The 23311-nt window shown below is 38.8% G+C and overlaps 2 protein-coding genes across 6 annotated transcripts; one reads left to right on the top strand and one right to left on the bottom strand.

The window, feature by feature from the left end:
- Positions 1–7029: 7029 nt before the first annotated feature.
- Positions 7030–17322, top strand: LOC115686600 (uncharacterized). Of its 5 annotated transcripts, none has more exons than XM_056319659.1 (14): positions 7030–7452; positions 9254–9415; positions 9558–9623; positions 9842–9985; positions 10092–10205; positions 10756–10857; positions 10959–11144; positions 12413–12502; positions 12573–12707; positions 13332–13454; positions 14761–14846; positions 14936–15548; positions 15672–15749; positions 15985–17322. In XM_056319659.1, exons 1-14 carry the CDS (start codon positions 7198–7200, stop codon positions 17023–17025), a joined length of 3195 nt encoding a protein of 1064 aa, XP_056175634.1. In that variant the 5' UTR covers positions 7030–7197; the 3' UTR covers positions 17026–17322. The 5 variants fall into 5 exon arrangements, with proteins under 5 accessions (XP_056175634.1, XP_056175636.1, XP_056175635.1 ...); XM_056319663.1 differs by having other exon boundaries at positions 7312–7452; positions 9251–9415; XM_056319661.1 differs by lacking the exon at positions 10959–11144.
- A 1959-nt stretch (positions 17323–19281) lies between these two features.
- Positions 19282–23292, bottom strand: LOC115686597 (NAC domain-containing protein 73-like). Its single transcript, XM_030611949.2, has 3 exons — positions 23075–23292; positions 22714–22906; positions 19282–20015 (listed from the first exon to the last, which is right to left on the bottom strand). The coding sequence occupies exons 1-3, from the start codon at positions 23216–23218 to the stop codon at positions 19447–19449; spliced, it is 906 nt and encodes a 301-aa protein (XP_030467809.2). The 5' UTR covers positions 23219–23292; the 3' UTR covers positions 19282–19446.
- Positions 23293–23311: the final 19 nt, after the last annotated feature.

Raw genomic sequence — 23311 nt, 5'->3', positions numbered from 1 at the left:
TTCGATATCAAAATGGCTGAATCCCTTCCATACAGATCATCCTTTTCATACTTTGACTACAAACAAGCCTGGTGGAACACCTTCTGGAGATAAAATGCCAATAATTCTCATACTTGGCTATTTTTCTTTCAAAAATTTTGATATAAAACAAGTTCCATATTGGTTCATTTAGTGGTGGGAACATCTTGGACCTACTGATGAAATTCTCTATCCAAAAATTCGGCCTAGTTATGCAATATTTCTCAACAAATTCAATCCCCTTCCATTTGAGAAAAATTTCCCCAAACTTTTGCTATTTTTCTATCACTTCGGAATATCTTGGGTTCTCGGGTGGCATTTTGACTACCGAAAATCAAATGACACTGGTATCCCCATCTTAATAAGGAGATACAAAGTCAAGTGGTGGAACAGATTTAAATTCTTCAATAGAGTTACTGAACAAGTCGTTCACCAATGGCTCATTTCTAGAGGACTGTAACCTATAAAATCAAATGACATAACTCCATTCCTACATGATAAGGGGTTTGTATTGTCCAAATTAGCATCTACTAAATCCCATCAGCAATTAGCAGGAATACTAAAACAGGCCCTTTCCCAAATTGAAGATTCCAGCTCTTCTCATTCTCATCACAGTGGGAATTCCAACGAGGATGATTGTTACGGCATTCCAGGAATACCCGCCATTCCTGCCAATTGGGGAGATGTAAAGGATGAAGACGAGGAAGAAGAGGAACCACCGGAAGATCTCTCCAGATACTCCTGATGAAAGGCACCGAAAGACTCCTGCTCTTTTCATAATTTGTCATAATTTCTAGATAGAAAAGAGCACAGAAAGAAGCCTGTCTGTCCTTTTATTTCCTCTTTTCATAAGCTTTCATAATTTTGTCTGTTCACTGTAACACTGTGCACTTATTACTATTCGCTACAGGACTACCCATGAACCATTTCTACAGGAAGCCAGTCTGCCTATATATTCAGACATCCTTCCTTGACATAGAACACACAACTTTTCCGCTCAGAATTCCATATCTCTCAAAACCTCTCCAGTTTCTCCAGATCTCTCCACTCCTTCTTCGAAGAAATAAGAGATCATTCATTTCATAACCTTTCCATATTTCTTTCATAACCAGTAAGTCTCATTACTTCCTGGAGATTCTATAACATCCCCGAATAGTCTTGTATTCCAGATCTTGCTCATCATCCGAGAATACTAAGGCTTTTAAATATTTTCGCACTTGCACTTCAATATCTACATTTTAGTTGTAATCTTTCAATACTGTTATTGTAATCTTTCGATCTTGTTTAATAACAGTTATCTTTCTTTAATTTCTTTCTTGCATTTACATATACATACCCCACAATCGGCAGGTCGAACCGCCTGTGGATGGTCTGTACTTTACTTTAAAGCAATTTATTGCATTCATTATATATCCTTACTTTTTCTTACTGTTTTGCCCTTTTAATTACTATTTACCAATACCACCTACATGGTTGGTTTAGTGATACTACTTCTAGTTTTATATATTGCTTATGGTTTCTTTATAATTTATAATGCTCGCGCTTTTATTTAATTTTATTTATCTCATAGTCTTTTGTGTAGAAATCATTACATTTATATTAGAATTTATTGCTTCTATAAGTAGAACTAGAGATATATCTGAGATAAACATAAAGATACTTCAATATATAGAATACTTCCTATATTTAGAAAGACGATTAAATATTACATACATCTTCCTTATTCTCTTCTACTGTTTACTAATCCCCAGATCCTAGGCCACTTATGGTATATATATATATATATATATATATATATATATATATATATATATATATATATTAAATATTACATTAGGATTTTCTTGGAGTGGGCTAAGATAGCATATATATAAATGCTATCTTAGCCCACTCCAAGAAAATCCTAATGTCAAATAGGACAACCTCGATGGCAAGGATCATGATCGTCATAAAGAGGTTTACCAAAGCATCAATATTGGACCACTGCTTTCATTTGAGAAAGCAAGCACGGTGAACGGTTGAAGTACTTTCATCACTATATGATTGGTGCCCAGATTAACCGGAAAGTTGGTATAGAATAGATAAAAAAGAAATGCAAATTTTACCTCGATGACTCTTAAAACTCGCTTATAGCCATTCTCTTTAGGTAGTTGGCTATGTCAAATTAGGGTGCATTTGACAACCATTCTGTTTCCGAAAATAATTTCTGTTCAGAAATGATTCTTTTTTATTCTGTGCCTGGAAATAATTTCTAAACATTTGAAAGTGTTTGGTAATTGCTCAAAATTTCTATTCTTGGAATAGAAAAAGAACATAAATGCGTTTGGTAACTGCGAAAAATTTCTTTTTATTAATAACATTTTAATAATATTTTGAATATTTTAATATTTCTTTATTTTTCTTCTTCTTTCCTTCCTTGGCCATGGCCAGGTCACCGGCGTCGGCGACCGGCCACAGGCCGGGGCCGGCGAGGGTGACGTGGCTCTCGCCCAATCTGGAGAGGGCGGCGGCGAGGGTCGCCCACGCTAGATCCGGCGAGGGCCGTGACGCCCTCGCCGGCCTTGGCCTGTGGCTGGTTGCCGGTGGCTGGCGGCCGGCGACTGGCCACAGGCTAGGAAGAAGAAGAAGAAAAAAATTGTCTTTTCCATTCTGATTCTTGTTCTCAGAATCAAGAATTAACTTTTTTTTACTTCTTGATTTTGTTCTAAAACTGATTCTGGAAATAAATTTTTGCAAATTTGTGCCCAGTAACAAAAAATTTACCAAATAGATTTCTATTCCAAAACTGATTCTGGGAATAAAAGAATAAAAATAGTTACTGTTTGGCCGGTTGCCAAACACACCGTTAGGGTCCACAGCTTGTCGTGACCTTCTCGGGGCAACATATAGCCAACAAATCTCAAATAAATAAGCTTGAAGATTGAAAAAAGAGAGGCAAAGATTCTTGATTGACATCTAAGGGTACGTATGGTAACATTTCTGTTCTTGGGAATAATTTCTATTCGGAAATAGTTTTTTCTATTTCTATTCTCTAGACGAGTTTCTGAGCAGAAGAATGCATTTGGTAACTGCACAAAATTTATATTCCTGGAATAAAAAAAGAATAGAAATGTGTTTGGTGCGATCCTAAAAAATTCTATTCCCATCTTTTTCATTTAATTATAAAAATGTCGGTGGAGACTTAACAATTTATGTTCGGATAAAACTGGACTAGAAATAGAATCAAAATATATTATGATATAGAATTAGATGACCTTAATACAATCACAAATAAAATTACTCCTTATAGATAAAATAAATACAAAGGAAATTGCAGTTTAGGGTTTTAGGATTTATGGTTTACGGTTTTGGGGTTTAGGGTTTTATGGTTTCAAGTTTGGGATATAGGGTTTAGGTTTTATGGTTTTGGGTTTTAGGATTTTAGGGTTTCGAGTTTGGGGTTTTGGGTATAAGTTTCAGGGTTTTAGGATTTCGATTTTTGGGTTTGGGGTTTAAAGTTTAGTGTTTTGGAGTTTGGGTTATCAGGGTTTAGGGTTTGGTATTTTGGATTTTGGGTTTTAATGGTCTATGAAATTATTTTTCTAAAATGACATTGTTTCTCTTTTTGTTCCTGGGAACAAAAAAGTAAAATTTTTTTACTTCTTATTTCTATTCAAAATATATATTCTCTGGCCACTTTTCTATTCCGGGGAATAGAAAAATTAATTAATGTATACAAACGAATTTCTATTCTTTTTCTGTACCGAAAAATAAAAAAACTGAAAAATAAAAAAATAAAAACGTTATCAAACACGTCTTAAGTCTTTCCCACGCTCAAAAGCCTTCCTCTGCAATTCTAAACTTTTCGACGGTGACAATGTCATCCATCGTAAGTTGTGATGATTGTTACTCTGGCGCATCTCCATCAAGCCACGGTGATTGTTGCCTCGCTGGCGAGAACCGCAAGTGCACCTTTGTCTTTTCTATCCCTCACCAAGTACTTGTACCCTCACATAGAAGATGGATTGGCTTGGTTTAAAATGCTGCATCAGTGCTCATGTAATCAGCTACCGGAATGAAGTTCTACCTCGATAACTCTTAAACTAGCTCATAACCATTCTCTTCAGGAAGCAAGCTATGCCGAATCGGGGTCCATAACTTTTCGTGACCTTCTTCGGGCAATGTATAGCCGTCAAATCCCAGACATATAAGCTTGAAGATTGAAAAAGAGAGGCAGAGATCCTTGAGCTGACCATCTGGGCCTCCTCCCACTCGCGCTTAAAAGTCTCCCTCTGCAATTCCAAATATTTTCAATGGCGATAACTCAACCACCGTGGCGCATTTCTCTCAAGCCACGGTGACTATTGCCTCCGCAACGCTGATGAGAACCACGAGTGCACCTTTATCTGTTCCTCCCCTCTCACCAAGTACTTGTACCCTCGCATGGAAGATGGATCAACTTGGTCTCAATTGCTGCATCGGTGGTCATGTAGTCAGTTACCTGGATGAAGATTTTCTGCATTGCATCCTTGCTAACTGACATCAAAGCTCACCTAACGTTTAAGAAGCTCTCCCATTATCCAAGTTGCGAGAATCATTGCTCATTAGGGACTGCGTGATGGTCTTCATTACCTCTTTGGGATCAATTTGCTTCTTATCATCCCTTCTCTAAGCGATATAAGGCGCGGTGATGCCATTATGTTGGAACAAAAAGGATATAGAGAAATTCTGAAAGTTTGGTGACGAGAGAACACAAATATATAGAATGAAGAGAATAATATTTAAAATGCCTTGCGTAAACTTACAACTTGTAGAACACACACTAAAAGTCCCTCTCTTACAAGTTTTTCTCTCAAGCTTAACTCTGTTTCTCTATATATTACGACTCTACCAAGTGAACATATATATAAAAGACTCCACGCCAAGTGAAGTCGGCAAAAAACTGTTCCAACTAATGCAAGCTGTCCTCTTTGCCATTAATGTTGGAGTCGGTGAAGAGAAGTAGGAGTTCCACGTGTGGCTTCTATGGCTTCTTGAAGTCTTCAAGATACCAGCTGGACGTCTTCTTGTCAAACTTAAATACCTCTGCTCCTCGTGGAAATACAACCGACTTCAACACTGAAGCAATTCCCATGTTCTAGTTTTTGAGAATTATGCCAAAAACAATTTTAATATTTCTAACACATTATACATTAACTTCAATTCAAACAAAGCTCATTCAAATACATGCGACACACTTCACGACCTTGCACGAACATTGTGTGAACCTTGCACGAACCCTTCTCATATATATCTTTTCTCCAATGCCTAATCGAGTAATGTTGAAACTAATCCTTTATTGTATTATTCTCCTTTGATGTGTAAATGTGAAATGTTCTTGACAAGAATGGTTTAAGTAGGGAAAAAGTACCAAAAAAGTCCTAAACCTTTTGCATTTGTGCCAATTTAGTCCTAAACCTTTTTTTGGTGTTAATTCAGTCCTAAACCTTTTGCATTAGTGCCAATTTAGTCTTAAACTTTTTTTTGTGCCAATCCAGTCCTAAACCTTTTGTATTGGTGCCAATTTAGTCTTAAACCTTTTGTCTTTGTGCCAATTCAGTCCTTCCACCAATTTTGGCCGGATTTTGCTGACGCGGATGCCGGCCGGTCACCGACGCTGACGTGGACAACTTTAATAATATTTTAATATTTATTTATTTTTTCTTTTTTTTTCTCTCCCCTCCCTCCTTCTTCAGTAGGTCCCTAGTCCAAAGAACAGGCCAGAGTGTTAGAGACCCGAGAGGCCGGCGGGCGGCCATGAGGCTTGCCCTTGCTAGCCACTGGCGAGGTCGACCTTGCCAGCCATTGGCGAGGCTTGCCCTCACCGGTAGCGGCGAAGGCGAGCCTTGCCTAGCCGTCAGCAAGGCTCGAGCCCTCTCCAGCGACCTTCGATGAGGGCTCGAGCCTCGCCATGGCTAGGCGAGGCCCGACCTCGCCGGCGGCTGGGCGAGGCACGACCTCGCCAGATCGGCGAGGCCGCCCTTGCCAGTGGCCGGCGAGGGTGAGCCTCGCCCGTGGCGAGGCGAGTTCGACCTTCCATAAAGCCGGCCTTTGGCCTTTTTTTTTTGTTCTAAGCACTTTAGGTCGGTTTTGGCCGAACCTTTTTTCCCATAGGAAGGAGGGAGAGGGGGAAAAAAAAGAAAAAATAAATAAAAATTCAAAAAAATATTAAAATATTATTAATTTTGTCCATGTCCATGGCGTATGTCGACGGCGTGGTGGCCACAAACGGCACGAAGATTAAGATTTTAGTGGGACGGCGTTCACGTTAAAATCAAAATATGCTTTAAATCAAAATGTCACATGGATTTAATGGAATAATTAAGTTGGAAACAAAAACAAAAGGTTTAGGAATGAATTGGCACAAATATAAAAAGTTTAGGACTGAATTGGCACCATAAAAAAAGATTTAGGACTGAATTGACACCAAAAAAAGGTTTAAGACTGAATTGGTATTAATGCAAAAGGTTTAAGACTTCTTTTGCGCTTTTCCCGTTTAAGTAGGTTTTATTTTTTCTCACGCTATTTCCACCCTTCAAATAGCTTCCCACACATCCTAAAGTTTAAATGGTCCAAAATAACCCTCACTTGGAGTTCATTAATGGTAAGATTGATTAAAGAGAAAAACGTTGATCAATCAATATGATTATTTTAATATGTTAGTGCCAGCACGCCTCACGTCCCTAATTCTCCTTGTATGTTTATCTTTTCTAGGGAGAGGGAATAATCTCTAGATTCTCTACATCCCGAAGATCCCAAGATCCGAACGAGACCCTAAATGAAACCTTTTAAGAACTTTACTTAGGTCCATTGCTTTTGTGTCCATCTTGAGATAAAAAGAAAAAAATCGTGTCTTGCTAATCACGGGCCAGATTGCCAACTTAGCTCAGCCCACAATCCGAGGCAAAATTGGTGGCTTGGGCTATAGATTACTTGGTCACATCCGTCCTCCTCCATGTCCGTTTTCGTAAATTCGAGTCCTCCCCTCACCTTCTCCAAAAAGTCACGCTTCATCTTGCTTTTCCCTCCCCGACTTTAAACTCCCTCCCTCTCTGGCGACTGGGAAAGCGAAGACAATCGCATCGGAGGCACTACACCGGCGAGCTCATCGAGCAGATCGATCGAGGAGCACGAACCTCGAGCGCACCTCCGCGCGCGGCGATGCTGAGGCTGTTCAACAGGGGCAGGGACGCCCCCTCCGACGCCTCGCCGGCCTACTCGCCTCCTTCCCCGTCGCCCTCGCCGGCGTCGGTCACCGGGCCCGCGCGGCCGATCCGCCTCGTCTATTGCGACGAGAAGGGGAGGTTCCGGATGGATCCGGAGGCCGTGGCGGTGCTGCAGCTGGTGAAGGAGCCGATTGGCGTCGTCTCCGTCTGCGGCCGTGCTCGGCAGGGAAAGAGCTTTATCTTGAACCAGGTGAGCTTTTCTTCAATGCGCCGATTTTTGGCGGTGGATGTGGATTTTATGAGTATTTGGCGGATTGCTAGGGTTTGAGCTCTCTGGCGGATTCGAAGTGCTCGAGTTTCTGATTGTAGTTCTAGAGCGATGAGGGCTGACTTTGCTAGTTTTTGTTTTAACTCCATTCTGCTGATTTCTGAAGTAACTCCCGTGTTCTGGCGCTTGGTGTGCGAAATCCGGAACTAATTGAGTTAGGACTCGTGTTGTACTTTTGGGAAGACGAGTTCTGGTGAGCATTTGCGTTGCTCAAGTGTGAAGTAAAACACTGTTTTTTAGGCTAGGTGAAGGCTACGATGTGTAAATTCTGGGTAAATTTGGCCTGAAATGGATATAATATGCCTGAGTGTTATGTTTTTGCAATTCTAGCTGTGCGCGAGCTGCCTTTAGTGGCTGGATGAGCAGGCTTTGCTGTTTATCTCTATGTTGGATAGTGATTTTATGGTTCAGGCGCTAGGTTTTTGTAATCTGAGTTGTGTGAGCTTAGGCCACAAATTTTTTTTTGTCTGACAAATTTAGGCCTCATTTAAATAGTGGTTTGCGTGTTTTCGGAATCGGAGTTCTGGCAAGGATCTAATGTTGGTTTTATGGTCAGTTTTCGTTGACTCAACTAGCGATTTGTAGCAATCCGAGAGTGTGTTTTTAGTAGTCTTCATTTGTGGCCAGTTGGGGTTTAGTTGTCTTCGTTTGTGGCGAGTGCCATATACAGGCATGTGGTAATAGCCTTCGTCAGTTTCCATCCAAGGTATGTTAAAAGTGGGCCATTGCTGTCTTATCTATTTAGCAAAATCCTCCTTCCTTTAAATTTATGAATATTCATGGCAAGGTGAGAGCAGAGTCATTTATGGAAATATTAAGACGTAAACAGTTCTGGAGAATGGTGGAAAATTTCATGGTACGGAATGCTCTACTAATTATATCATTGATGATCGGAGCATGGTTGAAGGCTGTCGTGAGGTGGAAAGTCTCCTTTCTTTAAATTTTTGAATTGTCACGGCAAGGTGAGAGCAGAATCATTTACCGAGACATTAAGACATAACCAGTTCTGGAGAATGAGGAAAAGTTTCCCAGTACATAATGCAATACTAATTGTATCATTGACGATCGGAGCATGGTTGAAGGTTTTCGTAAGGTTGAAGGTCTTGATGATGCAAATGACAGTAGAAATGAAGAAAGAAGACAAACTTCGTTCCCAACAGCATGTTAAAAAATTTAGAGTGTCACACAGAAGATTTCCTACCTACTATAGATATTCCTTGTATGAACCTCGAAATAACCTTAAGATGGCACCTTGCTATTGGGAAATCTCTTATTTTTTGGGAGATGGAAGTTTTTCCAATTGTAGTGCATTTGACATGTAGAAATTGCATGCCTATAACAAACGATTGAATACAAATGCCAGGATTTGATATGGTGAGGAGATACTGAAAAAGTCATATTGTGGACAATATTGCATAAACAAATGGAGTTATGTGCAATACGATTAAGATAGAAGATCTTAATAGAAAAACTAAGCACAATAAGGAAATCTCCTCTCTTTGGCAGCCAAACGTAGTGTAGGGAAAATAAACAAATCAGTCATCTCCTAGATCATGTTTAAATCTCATTTTTCCCTAATCTTCTTATTAGTGTATTAGTTCTTCGATTGCCATGATTTCTGCTTTGGTTTTAGTTGTACAAGTCTCTGTTGGGTCTGGTCAGGTCATCCAGTAAGATGTCAAGGTGCTATGATATTTATTATGATGTTTATTTTGTACAGTAGCTTCTTGGAAAGAGTAGTGGATTTCAAGTAGCATCAACCCACCGGCCATGCACTAAAGGGCTTTGGTTGTGGAGTGCACCGTTGAAGAGAAGAGCTCTTGATGGAACGGAGTACAATCTCTTACTTTTGGACAGTGAAGGGATTGATGCTTATGATCAAACGGTATGCCAAGTTAAATGAACCGAGTATTCCTTGTTGATCATTGATTTGATTGTTGTAATATGATGACATATTGTCCCATTAAGCATATTTTTTCCGAACAATAATTCTTATGGTTGTCGTTGCTTTCTTTTTTTATGTGAAGGGAACATACAGCACCCAGATATTTTCTTTGGCCGTCCTCTTGTCTAGCATGTTCATCTACAACCAGGTTGGTCCAAGTCTTGCAAAGTTATAGTGATGTTTCTTTCAAGTCCTAGATGTTTAAGATTTGTTGTATTAGTTGTAGTTATAGGTTACTGATCACGTCTTAAACTTTTTTCCTTTCTCTCAGCTTTGTTGCTACTTTGCTGAAGTTTCTAAGATACTTCACACTTCAGTTTTATATCTTCTTGCTATTCATTTTGCTTGTGTATAACTCTTATTCAGATGGGGGGGATTGATGAAGCTGCACTGGATCGGCTTTCTCTTGTCACTCAGATGACTAAGCACATTCGTGTGAGAGCGTCTGGGGGGAAGAGTAGTGCTTCTGAGTTGGGACAGTTCTCCCCTATCTTTATTTGGCTTCTGAGAGTAATTTCCCCAAACTTTTCTGCTTCTTTTACTCTGGAAACTGTGATTGTAAATTTAGACTGGCGATTGTTTGGGTACTGAAACTATTGTTTTTGTTGCTACGTAGGACTTCTACTTGGATTTAGTGGAAGATAATAGGAGAATAACACCACGTGACTACCTGGAACTTGCTTTGAGGCCCGTTCAAGGTACTGGAAGAGATATAGGTGCCAAAAATGAGGTACTATCTGCTTTTTTGTTTTTCCCCTTTTAGTGTGGGATTTGTGAATAGGAGCTCCCATAAACATTTTCTCTGACCTTATTTAAGCCTGGTTTATGCGAGGCAAATATACATCTATGATAGTGGCATGTTTCCACATACAATTGTGTTTGTGTCATTGTAATTATAAGTACTACTTGAACTTGTTTGGTTGCAACTAATTGTGTGCTGTTATAATTTTAGGTGGTCAAACAGGTATTGGACCCCACCCCAAACCCCCCTCCCCCCCCCACAAAAAAAAAAAAAAAAAGTACTGGGAGTAGATGATCGTTATATAAAAATTTTCTTCATATTTATTTGAAGTTAGACCACTTGCTTAAGAGGTGATTCATTATAATGGTAGGGCTAAAAGCTCCTTTTGTCAAGTCCTAGTGTTAAAGGAACTTAACGTGATGCTTCGGTGCGTTATCGGTTTCTTCTTTGCCTGTTCCTGCTTGTGTCTATGCATACATCTTTTCAGTGTTTCTTTATGTTGTCAGAGGTTGTAATCTTTTAAACAAATGCTTTCCAGATTCGGGACTCTATTCGAGCTCTATTTCCAGATAGAGAATGTTTCACCCTTGTGCGGCCTTTGAATAATGAGAATGATCTCCAGCGGCTTGATCAAATATCAGTGAGTATCTTGTCATTGTTAGATGTGCTTTTATCTACTTCAGCACATATTTTTCACTCTGTAGTTCTTTTATCATGGTTTGTATGTGATGTTGGATACAGATGGATAAACTGAGGCCTGAGTTTAAGTCTGGGTTGGAGGCCTTGACAAAGTTTGTTTTTGAGAGAACAAGGCCCAAGCAAGTCGGGGCCACTGTCTTGACTGGCCCTGTTCTAGTAGGTATCACAGAGTCTTACTTAGAGGCCTTGAATAATGGCGCAGTGCCTACAATATCATCTTCATGGCAGGTTGGTAATATCTTGAATTTCTTTATGTTTCCAATCTAAAACTTGGGTGGTCTCCCAAATTGCGTTGGATCTGAGTAGGTGTGATAATTTTCTCCAACAATTGGTACACCAATCTTGAGAAGTGTTAAAAGAAACACCTAGTGACTTTAGTGGTGTTTGCAACTTATACATCTTGTCTGCCATGTTTAGTCATGATACAGAGCCCTTCGGAATCCCCTCGTGCCCTATTGTTTTTCTGTTTTCTTTTTATTTTTCCTGGGCTGGTTGAGGCTCAGGTTTTTGTCTCAAGTTGACTCATGACTAAATGGGTGTTTGCAATGAAGGGCTCGTTTGATAACATTAAAAAATGAGTGCAAAAAATTTAATTTCTGAATATTAAGTGCTAAAGTCTTTCGAGTACTGAAAATAAAAGTAAAAAGTTGTTTGATAATAGAAAATAAATTTTATTAATATTTTACCAAACATGGAATAGTGAGCATTATTGGAAGGTTTTGGTTATATGATTGGGTAAAGTTTTAATTTCCATGGAATATTTTATCACTTAACCAATTAAGTAGGGCCTTCCTTACTGCATTAAGGGATTTTTACACAAAACGATATTTGTGTAGTTAAATGTGATCAAACGCACTTAATGGCATTAAGCATTGGAAAGTTTAATTCTCAGTGATTTAATTTGGTTATCAAAACACACCCTAAGAGAGAAAATCCTTTATTTTTTGGTGCATATTTTTTTTCATCCACACAATATAGAAAAGGCAAAATTAGTCAGCTAATTAACAAGCCTGGTTATAACTTTTTACAAATTAAAACTAAGGTAATAAAGATGAACATTTGATTAATTTTGGGCAATACGATGCATTTTATTGACTAAAATAGTTTTGGTGCCTGACAAATAGATTGTTTGATATGTTCACTACCTTACACTGTATACTTTGTGTCACTAAAAATAGAATACTTTTTCATGAGCTTCTATTAAAGATTGAGTTGTTTCATATTAATGAGCTAAGGAACTTCTCCACTTTGTTTTGATGTCAGAATCTTTTTCATCTTGCAAATTGACATGTCTGTCCTAAATCTGTGTTTTTCTGTTTATTTGTATAATGCATTCAGATAAATTTAAAATGGTTTTATCATCTTTTGATAAGAATTATTTATTAGCAGGGCAAAGCTAAAGAACTGTGTGGTGCTGATCATCACTTGTCATTGCTATCTATTGAAATGTGCAGTAGTTATGTTTTCATTCTTATTTTACCTCTTACTTTTGCAAGAGTGTCGAAGAAGCTGAGTGTCGTAGAGCTTATGATTTAGCTACTGAGGTCTACATGTCTACTTTTGACCGATCTAAGCCACCAGTGGAAGTAAGCAACACTTTGCCAGAGAAATGAATGCTCTATTATTTCTATATTTTCCTAATTTCAGTTAATGTAGGTTGGCATGAGGGAGGCACATGAGGAAGCAGTACAAAAGTCATTAGCTGCATTCAATGCAAGTGCTGTTGGTGTTGGTTCAGCAAGGAAGAAACATGAGGAGCTTCTCCATAAGTTCTTCAGAATGGCTTTTGAGGTGGTGTCTTTACAAAATGCTAACCATTTTTCTGCTGCAATGAAGTGGAATCTGTAGTGCTATTTTATCATGGGTGGCTCCCAGTAATTTGACACTGTGATGGTTATTACATTGGTAAAATTAAGTCTCTATGGACTCTGTTTACTCTTTTCCTTTGTGCTTGTGATTAGGTGGTTGCAATGGGTTTGACATTGACACTGTTGGTTTTTTTTTGGGTCAACACTTATTTGATTTGCTCCCTTTGATGTGCATTGTCGTGTCAGATTATGGACATCCATATTCCACGATACATTTTTTCTCACATTATGGGACAATTGGTCTAAAAATTGATCTATGGTGCAGAAAGTGCATAAACTGAGTGGCCAACATATTTGAAAATCTTGTTTAGCAGGATTTTGAAAAACTTAGTATCAAGTTCTGGAATAGGGAGTTTGATGCGGTTAAAAGATGACGCTGGCATTGGTAGATAAGGTTTAATTGTAATATCCTTTTCATAAAAAAGCTGTGGTGTGTTGACTAATTGTGGTTGATGAAGATGGTCTGTTTTTGTTAGGTTATTTTGATTTCTCTGTATTCGGACCGATAACTTAAGCAATGCTCTCTTGACTAAATTGGTCCATGCAGGATTACAAGAGGAATGCATTTATGGAGGCAGACTTGCAGTGTTCAAATGCTATACATAGCATGGAAAAGAGGCTGAGAGCAGCTTGTAATACACCTGATGCTAATATTGATAATGTTGTTAAGGTTAGTAGTCATGTTTGATGCTACCTACAAAGGATATTCCTTTTTCTCTTTTTCCCTCTTTTCTCGGTATACCTTATATTATGAGCTTGAATACGTTGTTTTGTTTGTTTATGAAACTTGGATATTGTGAACTCATTTTGCATTGATGTCTCGTTAGATCAAATTGCTTCTAACAATCAGAGCGTGTCTTATGTTTGTAGCATTTGGGCTGTGTTTCAATAATGCAGATTTGACTGAAAAATAATCTTTTAGAATGTTGATGATGGTGAATTGTGAGGCGGCCATCATTGGTGTGGGGTCTGATTAGTGTCTAGTAGATTTAGATGTGTTGAAAGGGTAGAAGAGATGAGGGCATTTGGGAAAGTTTCCATGCTTGTACCAAATGCAAACGAGGTCCAGTTCCAAATGTTGTGATGTATTGACCACTAGGGCCATGGACATGGAGTGCAGTATATCAAAGATGATTCTCTATCTAATGCTAAAGTTGGTAGACTATTTATTGGTTGATCAATCTCATAAAAACATGCTGAGCTTTTATTTAAATACGAGTACCTTTCAAGTTAACTGTTGCAAGCAAGTATAGTGATGCTTAAAGATGGGATTCTCCTCTTTGCAAAGCATTTAGTTTGGATCAAGTAAAATAAGAGTACAAAAGGCCACTTTGTATTCTATTGCACAGATCTTTGGTTCTACAATGTCTTAGCTCTTAGAGTTACCCATTTCAGATCAAAGACTCTATAATGCCAGATGATTGGATCATTGTTTCACTCTTTGAATAGACATTGCTTGGGATTACTAAGTGCAAAATTTTGGGACCACTGCCAACAGTTGTAAAAGGTTTTATCTGATGAAGGTGCAGTTTGATATTTGAATGGTTTAACACTCCCCTCATGTAAAGACTGGTCTTTGGCTTAAGACTAAAGCGTGGAAATTATAAATGGGGAGGCAAATAAGGAGTCTACAAAGATTTGAACTCATGACGTCCTCCTTTAGTACTATGTAAAATTATGTGGAATCATTTCCAATTGTTGTAAAAATTTAAGCTATTAGATGGAGGTGCAGTTAACATATGTTTACCACAAAGTAATCTTGCTTGATAAACATCCTCACTTCTATCCTAAAGTTCTATTGCATAGCTTTTATTGAGAAAATAACAAATCAAGCCCGTCATATGTCGAAATTTGAGGTCTAAAAATAAATGCCACTATTATTTATGCTTGTTGTGCCCATCGTATATTTTGGAAAAGCATGGATTTTTATGTCATTTTGGGCATCATCTTCAGTGTGCTCTATTGATATTTTGCAGGTTCTTGATGCTCTTTTGTCAGAATATGAAGCATCATCTCATGGTCCATCGAAATGGCAAAAGCTTGCAGAGTTCTTGCAACAAAGGTTTTCCCTTTCTTTCAACATTTTCTTCCCATTTCCCGAGCTAGTTATCTTCATCTCTATCCCTGACTTACTGTGTTCAAACTACCAAGCTTGGAAGGCCCAATACTCGACCTTGCCAAAAGGCTAATTGATCGGGTTGGATCTGAGAGGAGTTCCTTCATGTTGAAATGTCGGGCCATTGAAGATCAGGTGGGGTTGCTTAATAAGCAACTGGAAGCCAGTGAGAATTATAAATCTCAGTATCTGAAGCAATATAAAGATGCTATCAGTGACAAGAACAAGCTTTCTGATGATTATTCAAGCCGTATAACTAAATTACAGAGTACTTGTAGTTTACTTGAAGAGAGGTCTTCTAGCTTGCTGAAAACATTAGAGTCTACAAAGCAAGAATCTCTGAACTGGAAAAGGAAATACGAGCAAGTGTTGTCTAAACAGAAAACTGAGGAAGACCAGTCTAGTTCTGAAATTGCTATCCTTAAGTCCCGGAGCAGTGCTGCTGAGGCAAGACTAGCTGCTGCTAAGGAACAAGCTCAGTCTGCACAAGAGGAGGCAGAGGAGTGGAAAAGGAAGTATGATATTGCTGCTAGAGAAGCAAAAGCAGCCTTGGAGAAGGCAGCAATTGCACAAGAGCGCACAAATAAGGATACACAAAAGAGGGAAGATGCTCTAAGGGCGGAATTTTCCATTGAATTGGCTGCAAAGGTCTCTCTCTCCCACACACGCACACACATTTGTGTTGGTGCGAACACATGTAGCTTTCTTCGTGTTCCTTGTACCCTATTATTGTGGAATCGATCTGTTTACCATTTCTCAATGATTATGCAGGAGGAAGAAGTGAAAGAGAAGGTGGCGAAAATCGAGTATGCTGAGCAGTGCTTGATCACCATAAAGTCAGAGCTGAAGGTAAGCTCTTATCATTTTGATCTAGGAGTGTTGAAAAATGAAGGCGATGATTTTACTGCTGAAGTTTCAGGGTTTAGCACATATTTTAATAAACACATATGGGAAAGCAACCTGTTAATCTGAATTTTCCATTCTGATAACTTCTTTATTTTTCCATCAGTCCTGGTCTGTGGGATAATATCTCCTGTTCATCTTTTTGCACTTTCTTGTGCTTGATGATTAATATGCTTTCCAGGCTGCTGAGTCAAAAATAGAGAATTATGCTGTGGAGATTATGTCCCTGAAGAACGAAATCAGCGCGTTGAGTGAGAAATTTGAAACTGCAAATGCTAAAGCCCAATCTTTTGAAAGAGAAGCTAGGATTGTGGAGCAGGAGAAGATCCATATTGAACAGAAGTACTTATCTGAGTTCAAAAGATTTGAGGAAGTTCAGGAACGGTGCAGAAATGCTGAAAAAGAAGCTCAAAGATCTACTGAAATGGCTGACAAAGCACGAGCAGATGCAGTCACTGCCCAAAAGGAAAAGAACGATATCCAAAGGCTGGCAATGGAGAGACTGGTCCAGATTGAGAGAGCTGAGAGGCTTATTGAGAGTTTGGGGAGAGATAAAATTGCATTAGAAGATCAACTTAAGGAAGCACGTATATCAGAGACAGAGGTCCTCTCAAAAGTCACTTTATTAGAGGCGAGAGTGGAGGAAAGGGAGAAAGAAATCGAGTCCTTGTTGGATTCAAATAATGAGCAAAGGGCTAGTACGGTTAAGGTCCTGGAAAGTCTCCTCGACACTGAACGAAAGGCCCGTGCAGAAGCCAACAGTAGAGCAGAAGATCTCTCGGTCAAGCTACAATCTGCCCAGGCAAAAATTGATTCCCTCCAACAAAAGTTAACTACCGTTCTTATAAATGAAACTGCACTGGACAGCAAGCTCAAGACTGCTTCTCTCGGGAAACGGCTCAGAGCAGACTATGGTGAAATTGGCATGGAATCTGTTCAAGATATGGATATCGATAAGGCCTCCAGAAGAAATAAGAGGATGCGAAGCACGACCAGTCCCCTAAAGCACATTCAGCCAGAAGACGGTGGATCCGTGTACAGAGGCAATGAGGACAACCACAGCAACAAATCGTCGCAGGAGGATTATACCAAGTTCACCATGCTCAAACTGAGGCAAGAACTCACGAGTCACAATTTCGGTGCTGAGTTGCTCCAATTGAAGAATCCTAGCAAGAAGGACCTCCTTGCACTATACCAGAAGCTCGTCCTCCAGAAGTTGTGAACATTTTGTATGTACAGGGAAGTGCATATAACTTAAAAAAGGGTTTGAGTTGTAGATCATGTATGACATAGGGTGAGCTTTTTTCTTTCTGTAGATTCTTTGCCTGAAATTCTCTTTGGGATTAGTCCAAAATATTACCGTGAGCGAACTCCCTTTTACATGCAAGGCTAGCTATTGGCATTGGCTCTGCGCAAGTGTGTTGTCAGGCTTCTCCGTCAGTGTTGTTCTCTGGATAGTTATTTTTTATAGTTTCCATGGTGCCCTAAAGGAAGACTTAGTATTTGGTGTGCTTGGTTTTGTGACCTAGTGCTTCTTGTGTTCGTGTGCCTGTGCATTTTTTCAGTCTAATGACAAGTGTAACAAGTAATTGTAGGATGCAAAACTATTTTCTTGTTGCCGGTAAGGAAAGGAAGGACTACCTTTTGCTTTTCTTCGTGGAAGTGAGTGCTGCTGCTGGTCTGCATGTTCGGCTGTTCTCATACCCAGAATTGGATTGCGACCTGATCTGGGCTTGTTCATGTCATAAGCACGACCTATATCCAATAAAAAACGCCCCTGTTGTCTTGTTTGTCGAAGCGCTCAAGGTCCGTCTCTTGGTTCTCGCGTTGTTTGGTTTAAGCTTGGTAAAATGGTTTAAGCTTGGTAAAATATCAGAATTTGGTCTTTAAAATATAGCAATTCCACGAGATATGTCGAGCGAGGGGGATTCCAGTGACTTTTACGCTCATAGCTTGTCGATAGAGAATGATTTTTATCCCTACCCCCTAAAGCAAAACCTATCTAGATGGTATTTCCAATGATCTTGTTGGTGGATTCAGGCAGGTTTCGTTAGGAGCTATTCTTTTCCTTGGTTAGGAAGTTCGTCAGGAATAGCTGCCTTCTATTACAAACAGGAATTCAGAGTCAGAAATAGTCGTCAGAGGCCTTATTTGTAATTCTGAGTAGTTGTTAGTAGTTCCTAGGTTTTAATTGTTCAAATGATCCTAGATTAACAGTATTTTGTAATTTACTGTATTTCAAATGACCTGTTTATCAGTAACTATGCTTTCGACTTAAAAGTCACACCATTGTTCTTCGATTGTTAGTAAAACATGTAGGCATGATGCATAATTAACCGTTCCGTCAAGCAAACCTAACCAGGGAGCAACCAAATCAACTATTCCATCGTACAAACTTAGCTCAGTTGGTCAGTTCTCCTCCCGGGAATCTTGAGGTGAGGGTTTTGACCTTTGCCCTTGCGAAGGATGGGAGCCGTGTTACGATAATAGGTCAGATGGCCCATATAAATCCTAATAGGACGTATAGGGATAGCGGGTTTGGGGTCATTTCCTGTAAACCTTACAAGGTTTTGGAAGGGTTTGGGAATTTATAGGAAACCCAATACCCAAACCCGATATACTTGACTATCAAAATGCTCTGTTTATGTTAGTATGCACGTGTGGGTTGCATTAAAGAAAATCCCACGTCGAAGAATTATTTTGGTATAGTACAATTAATATATCCTCGTTGGCTCATAACTTATTGACTTAAGTTTTTGAGTAAAGGTGTGATATTAATTGGCTCGGACTTAGGTTCCTCTTGGTTTGTTTTGAAGTTTGGTAGATGGTCATTGGGCAAAATTTCCGGTGGGCATTTTGAAATAGCTTCATTATTTTCTTTTATAGCTAGGAAGGCATTACGCACCAACAAAACTCAAAAGAGAACAAAATATGTAAGACTTCTCAGTTAAAGTTTTGTTTATCTGGTAGTTAGGAAGGCAACTCCGGACTTCTTGCGCAAGGGAAGGGCATTTCTTGCTGAGCAATTCATGAGAGATATAGACCGTTTACTTAGTCAAACGTCTCTTTCAACAAAGAATGCAATCTGACCAAATCAGCAAAGTGAGAGAGATCATAGAATAATATAGTCTTCTTAATTTTCTAGCAAAAAATTTCACATGGCATGCTAACGTAGGAATGGGTTTAACTGTCTGGCATAGATTAACTTTTACTCTTTGATATTTTCGCAAAAATCAAAATCTTGCAACGTAAGCAATGTGATTTCCTTTAAAACCCGAAATACTTGAGACTTTCACGAATGTAACTACAGGCATGCTCTGACCAAAAAAAGAAAGTACAGGCATGCAGAATCATATATAAATTTGTTCATAATATTTTGAAATATGAATAATACTTTCAATATTGACGGAAAAGGCCCGAAATCTTCCTTGCCTTGGTTTTGATTCTTTGAACACTCAAAAAGTTACTTAACTTCCTGCAAAGGAGCTAAAATTTCCCTCATTACTCTCTTTTTTTTTTCTTCAATCCCAATCAAACAACTAATCACTGTCATTGCGAAGCTAGACGATAACTAACACTCCCAAACTAATAATGCTAGGGTTTTTGCTGCCACACATAAGAAAAACTATCACCCCCAATTCACCTATTGATATTTTACAAGCTTTCCCTCGCTCGAATCTTCCAATAGCGGGACCAAAGAAGCCGCCTCGCCTTGATCGACGAAGTTAGGAATAATCAGCTGGTCGTAAGACTCACTACAAGATGGGTTACTATAATACTCGATCACATTAATAGAGCTCCCAGGTACATGGACATTCTCATGCAAGCTTTGAGCACTCATCGGTGTTGTGTCCTTTGGCCCTTGGAGGGTCGTCGAACTAGGTTGTCTAGGCTGCGTTTGGTAGAACACCTTGGACACGACCAGCTCTCCATCTCTCTCCTCTTCGTTTTTGCCGAGGTGGTATTGGTGCATCACCCAGTTGGTCTTCTCAGGCTTCCTTTGCCTCCCATAATTGATGTAGAGCACAAGTATCTTCTTGAACCCTTTCACGGCTCCGCCGAAGAGGACCGGCCTCGTCTTGCCCGTCTTGTGCCACCTTGTTTCACTCTCATCCATGTTCTTCTGCACTCTACGCCGTTTCCTAGTCCCGGTAGCATATGCCTTCGAAGGCCGATGGAAGAAGTGGCGGATTTGTCCGTCTTTGCTTACTCCTGCGTGATGTGCATAGAAGACACTCAAATGAGATTTGTAGAAAATAAAAATCAAGTGTCATATACCCGATTAGCTCATGTAATTAATAAAGATGATATAAGTTGGGATTGTATTTCCTACTATTCAACATTCTGTATAAACTTAAGCTTCCGAACTTATTGATCGGTTGGCTATTCCATTTCAATATAAACCACAGATTGTTTCACCCTTCTGCGGATATTTGCAGTGCTCGTTTTAGTTGTTGCATCCACATATGGAGAAAACTTGAATTTTGAGCTCCTCGTTGTAAGAAAATAGAACTTATCGTGCAACATTTGCACGTAGAGTCCACAGTGTTTGGCATGACATGACATAACTCGACTATCAACATGAGCATGAGAACATCCGAAGAGCAATTGATTATATAGAAGGTGAATATCTAAAGCTGAAATTCGAAATGTATCTTCCCCATAAATTTGTTATACGTAGTTTCCTAACCAAAACTGATTTCTCAATGCAATCGATACGAATTAGAAGCACTTAATTGGGAGATGCTAAAGAAATTAAGCTAGCTTTTATTTACATTGCATAACAAGTTGACGCAGATGAAATGCAGAAGAGTTTCTTGAGCGATCTGATAAGCACTGGAGATGAGCTTAGATTTAGAATTCACATTGTCGAGCCAATGAGCAACAACTTTAGATCTGAGGGGAGTTAGGAGACCCGTGATATCAAATTCGAAAAGCTCCTTCAAAGTCCTACTCGATGCATTTCTAAGTTGGGTAACTTATTTGAGACTGTTTACAGTCTCAAAATAATCCGCAGCAATCTATTTTAGACTTGTTTTCACATGATTTTGGCCCATTTTTCATTTGCTTATTTTTTTGGGAAACGACACAAATAGTTCCTGAATTTTGGCTCAATGTGTAATGTGATCGTTGAATTTTTAATTTATTCAATGTGGTCCCTGAATTTTAGCCCAGTGTACAATGTGATCCCTGAACTTTTAATTTATTCAATGTAGTCCTTGAACTTTTAATACAGGTTCAAGTTAGTCCCTGGATTGTATGAAAATATTCAACGTTGTCCCTAATCTTGAATTAATGGAAGGACTTCATTGAACATTTTCATATAGTTCAAGAACTACATTGAACAAGTACCAAAAGTCTAAAGACTACATTGAACAATTTAAAAGTTCAGGGGCCATATTGAACATTAGGCTTCAGGGACCACATTGAACAAATTAAAAGTTGAGAGACCATATTGCACATTAGGCCAAAGTCCATGGACCATTTGTATCATTATCCCTATTTTTTTCGTTTTAAATATTTCGATTATGCTTGATTTCTGAATTAAGTAGGATTTCAAGGGCGTATTCACCTGGCTCTAGTTTGTAAAGACATGCTTCTTTTTCTGAACATAATATTGTTGATAGTTTAGCAAGTTGCGCTTTGCTTTGAGTATGTTGTGCCTCTATGCATGTGGGCGAGTCCTTTCAATGTTTTTACACAGCATCCAGTAAGTCAGAAGGGATTTCTTTTTGGTATACTTGTCAAGTCTGGTTTACACGAACTGTCTTGCTATGAATATCATTATGTATGATCACATTATCTATTTTGAAAGCATACAAACATTCAAATTCATACATGACATGCATTCAAGACAGTTTTGTAAATTAAAGTTACACGGTCTTGAAAGATTATCAAAGATTAAAGTCACTCCTATGATCACACAACCAGAAGTTTAATATCTGCATCTACAAGACTTCCGCATGAAAGACTCGAAGATGTTCAATTTGATGTTTTATTTTAAACTAATTTGTTGAGGAATAAGACTCTCTAACAAGAAAGGTGATCTGGGATTGAGCAGTATGCATGGCAATCTTGAAAGCGCTCATTAAAAAGAAATCACACCCATATAATTACAGAGACTTTTGTTCTGTGAAAGGTTTACCTAAAAATTGATGGCACATGAAAAGCACTGCCCCTATCATGAAGAGAGGATAATAATTTGACTAATTTCCAACTAAGAGAGAGGAGACACATTGATGTTCCAATCAATAAAAGCCAATCGATAAAAGACCATAATATATGCAACAATATCTTGAAAGTGCAACAACTTCTTCATTAGTATACAATTCCCTGACCAAAGATGTCCACTTTACCCTAGAACAAGCTCGAACATCATCATATGAACTCCCAACAGATAAACATTTTCCAGTATATCCAGGAACTATGCGAACACAATCCTAAACCGCCAAATCTGAAACCAGAAGTTGTATACGTTTTGTAGACAATTCGGGTATTTGATTATCTAAGATGTTGGTCTACTGAAGAAGATTATACTTACTTGAATCAAATGGTATTAAAGGCACGATTTCCTTTATGTGTGCCTTGATTATGTGTCGATATAGTGCGCATTTGCATTTATGTCCGAAGATATCTAGCTTAATAGGTGTTAAAACCTCTTAGACTTGCATACGAAAAAGAATTTGGGTCGAAAAGAAATGCATCTCTTCCTCTAGATTAAAGCTTAGTCGGAGGAATTACTCCCATTACACAGCCCAAATATCCAAAAAGGCCAAAAAAATGAAAAACCAAAGGAAATTTTTCTTTCTAAAAAGGGTAATTTTCATTTTTATAAAGAGATTGATAACATTTAGGGTAACACATTAACTATCATGAAATCATTCAAAGGGCAATGTTATTCCAGAATTACCTGGAAGTCTCTCTGGGTGTGTACAACAAATACCATCATCTCCTTCCAATGTGGGAATGAACTGATCAATGAGAAAATGAATCTTCCTCGCATCCCCCATTACCTTCGCTTCCAAATGCTCCAAGATTTCTTGGTCAGTCGGATCAAACTTCACTCCCGCTGGTAGTCCCACCAAATCATGAACAATCCCCCTCTACACAATAATCATTTAGTTTTGGCCAAAAGAAAGACAATAATCATTTCATAATTACACTTGCTAATCCTTTACATCCTTCAATAACAAGAAAAGATATAACCCTTAAAAGGAAACCAAACATACAAAACAAAACCAGAAAAAAAAAAGAGAGTAAGTGATGAATACCTGATCAAATAATGGGAAGCTGTGGCCACATGAAGGGCATGCTATGGTGGGAAGAAGAGTGTTGTCATCGTCCTCATCCTCATCTCTAGGGTTATAAGTTGGTGGGATTATGGCGGCTCTTGCATCTTCCGTTTGCCACATCATTTCTTTTCTGTTCTTCTTTGGCTCTCTTGCGCATCCCACGCCAAGATTTCATCTATATTCTTAGGCTCCAAACTCAGGTTACTGCATACTTCT

Source organism: Syzygium oleosum, unplaced genomic scaffold (assembly GCF_021117445.2).
Source record: "Syzygium oleosum isolate NSW1041296 unplaced genomic scaffold, Sole_v2.1 Sole_v2.18, whole genome shotgun sequence".
Lineage (NCBI taxonomy): Eukaryota > Viridiplantae > Streptophyta > Magnoliopsida > Myrtales > Myrtaceae > Syzygium > Syzygium oleosum.
This window is presented reverse-complemented; position numbering and strand designations above follow the sequence as displayed.

What these genes read in the sequence shown, in the direction of transcription:
- LOC115686597 (XM_030611949.2), bottom strand. Translation starts at nt 23,218, where the DNA reads ATGATGTGGCAAACGGAAGATGCAAGAGCCGCCATAATCCCACCAACT. An exon ending in GCTTCCCATTATTTGATCAG is followed by an intron (nt 22,907 to 23,074) that starts GTATTCATCACT and finishes ATTATTGTGTAG; the next exon opens with AGGGGGATTGTTCATGATTT. An exon ending in ACACCCAGAGAGACTTCCAG is followed by an intron (nt 20,016 to 22,713) that starts GTAATTCTGGAA and finishes CACATCACGCAG; the next exon opens with GAGTAAGCAAAGACGGACAA.
- LOC115686600 (XM_056319659.1), top strand. Translation starts at nt 7,198, where the DNA reads ATGCTGAGGCTGTTCAACAGGGGCAGGGACGCCCCCTCCGACGCCTCG. An exon ending in GATCTAAGCCACCAGTGGAA is followed by an intron (nt 12,503 to 12,572) that starts GTAAGCAACACT and finishes CAGTTAATGTAG; the next exon opens with GTTGGCATGAGGGAGGCACA. An exon ending in ATATTGATAATGTTGTTAAG is followed by an intron (nt 13,455 to 14,760) that starts GTTAGTAGTCAT and finishes GATATTTTGCAG; the next exon opens with GTTCTTGATGCTCTTTTGTC.